We start from the raw sequence: 1,506 nt of genomic DNA on the forward strand, positions 1-1,506 counted from the left end.
GCGGGTCACTCACTGACTCTCACTGCTAATAGGTCTATCAAGGTTAAAAAAATAATTCTGAAATCATGATTTTAAATTTGTCATTTTAACAGAGACAACAGGGAGGCTCTTCAGTATTTGAAGAATTTCAGGCCTCAAAATGAGGAGGCAACTCACATCAGAGTCCTGCTGTACGGCCCAGTCGGTGCGGGGAAGTCCAGCTTGATCAACTCCGTCAACAACGTCCTGCAGGGCAGAATGACCCATGAAGCTCTGGCCAGTTCCACAAACTCTGGTCAAACTTTCACCAAGATTGTGAATATAATTTCTTGTTTAATTTTGAAGGCTTTTTTAGATTTTTAGACTACAAGATTTATCAAATCAGTCTTTTTAAGTGGTTCTTTGCAGCTTTATAAATATTCCCAGCAACATGGCCAAAAATACACATTTTCTGACACTGAGTGGCTACAAACACGTAACCACTGACTATAGTACTGTCTTATCCAGAATTTTATTCAGCAAAAATACAATTAGGTTGAAAATTAAAGTTATTAAAATTTTTTGAAGCAGGTTTGTAGATCTTGAATTTAAAATATATTTTTGCGGTTGTATGCCTGCTGTTTACATAAAAGTTTTTTTTTTTTCTGCAGTACAAAACCTATAAAATCAAGAAAGAAGGCAGAGGGAACTTTTATCCGTTCGTGTTCAATGACATCATGGGTCTGGAGGACGGAGATGGAAGAGGAGTCAGAACAGACGACATCAAACTGGCCTTGAAGGGACATGTGAAGGATGAATATAAGGTATAAATATATACTTTTCTGCTTTAAAAAAGTCCTTCTCTTAAAGGCATAATTTGTTTGCTTTCTGTGGAAAATAAATGACTGAATATACATCATATTATTTCCTCAGTTCAATCCTGTATCTCCTCTTTCTGATGGTGATCCTGGCTACATCTCTTCTCCGTCCATCAGTGACAGAGTTCATGTTCTGGTCTGCATCTATGACGCTAATGCACCAGAAATGAAGCAGGATGTTTTAAAGAAGATGAAGGAAATCAGAGAAGCAGCCAGTGATCTGGGTAAGAAATATTAAATCTGCTTTTAGAATATTATTTTACTGTAAATGGAACTTTGTTTTTACTTTTTTATGTCATCATAAATGTTTCATCACACTCCTGTGATAGTTATTTAAATATATTGTTTAAATACATTTGGAGTTTCTTGAGTAACTCCATGCTTAGAGTCTGTATCTCTGTATCTACAGGAATCCCTCAGCTTGCGATTCTCAGCCACGTTGATGAAGTCTGTCGTGACACAGAAAGAAATCTGAAAAATGTCTACAAGAGCAAACATTTAAAGAAAAAGGTGAGTCAAGGAAAGATTTATTCTAAACGGGACAACCCCCTAAAAATGTACAAAAAATAAAACAATTATTGTGTTTTATGTAGATGGGTGACTTCAGCTCCAGCCTGGGGATCCCAATGAACTGCATCCTCCCAGTGAAGAACTACAGTCATGAAACTCA

At 36.7% G+C, this 1,506-nt stretch overlaps 1 protein-coding gene across 1 annotated transcript; it reads left to right on the forward strand.

The window, feature by feature from the left end:
* Positions 1-81: 81 nt before the first annotated feature.
* LOC106943811 (interferon-induced protein 44-like) lies at positions 82-1,504 on the forward strand (the record flags this gene model as incomplete). The annotated part of the gene is made up of 5 exons (XM_015027107.1): positions 82-294; positions 630-782; positions 892-1,060; positions 1,246-1,346; positions 1,430-1,504. Coding segments are annotated over 5 exons (711 nt in total), but the record flags the coding sequence as incomplete, so codon positions are not given.
* Positions 1,505-1,506: the final 2 nt, after the last annotated feature.

This window comes from Poecilia latipinna, unplaced genomic scaffold (assembly GCF_001443285.1).
Source record: "Poecilia latipinna isolate Pla-1442-1.1 unplaced genomic scaffold, P_latipinna-1.0 Scaffold6041, whole genome shotgun sequence".
In the NCBI taxonomy this organism is placed as follows: domain Eukaryota; kingdom Metazoa; phylum Chordata; class Actinopteri; order Cyprinodontiformes; family Poeciliidae; genus Poecilia; species Poecilia latipinna.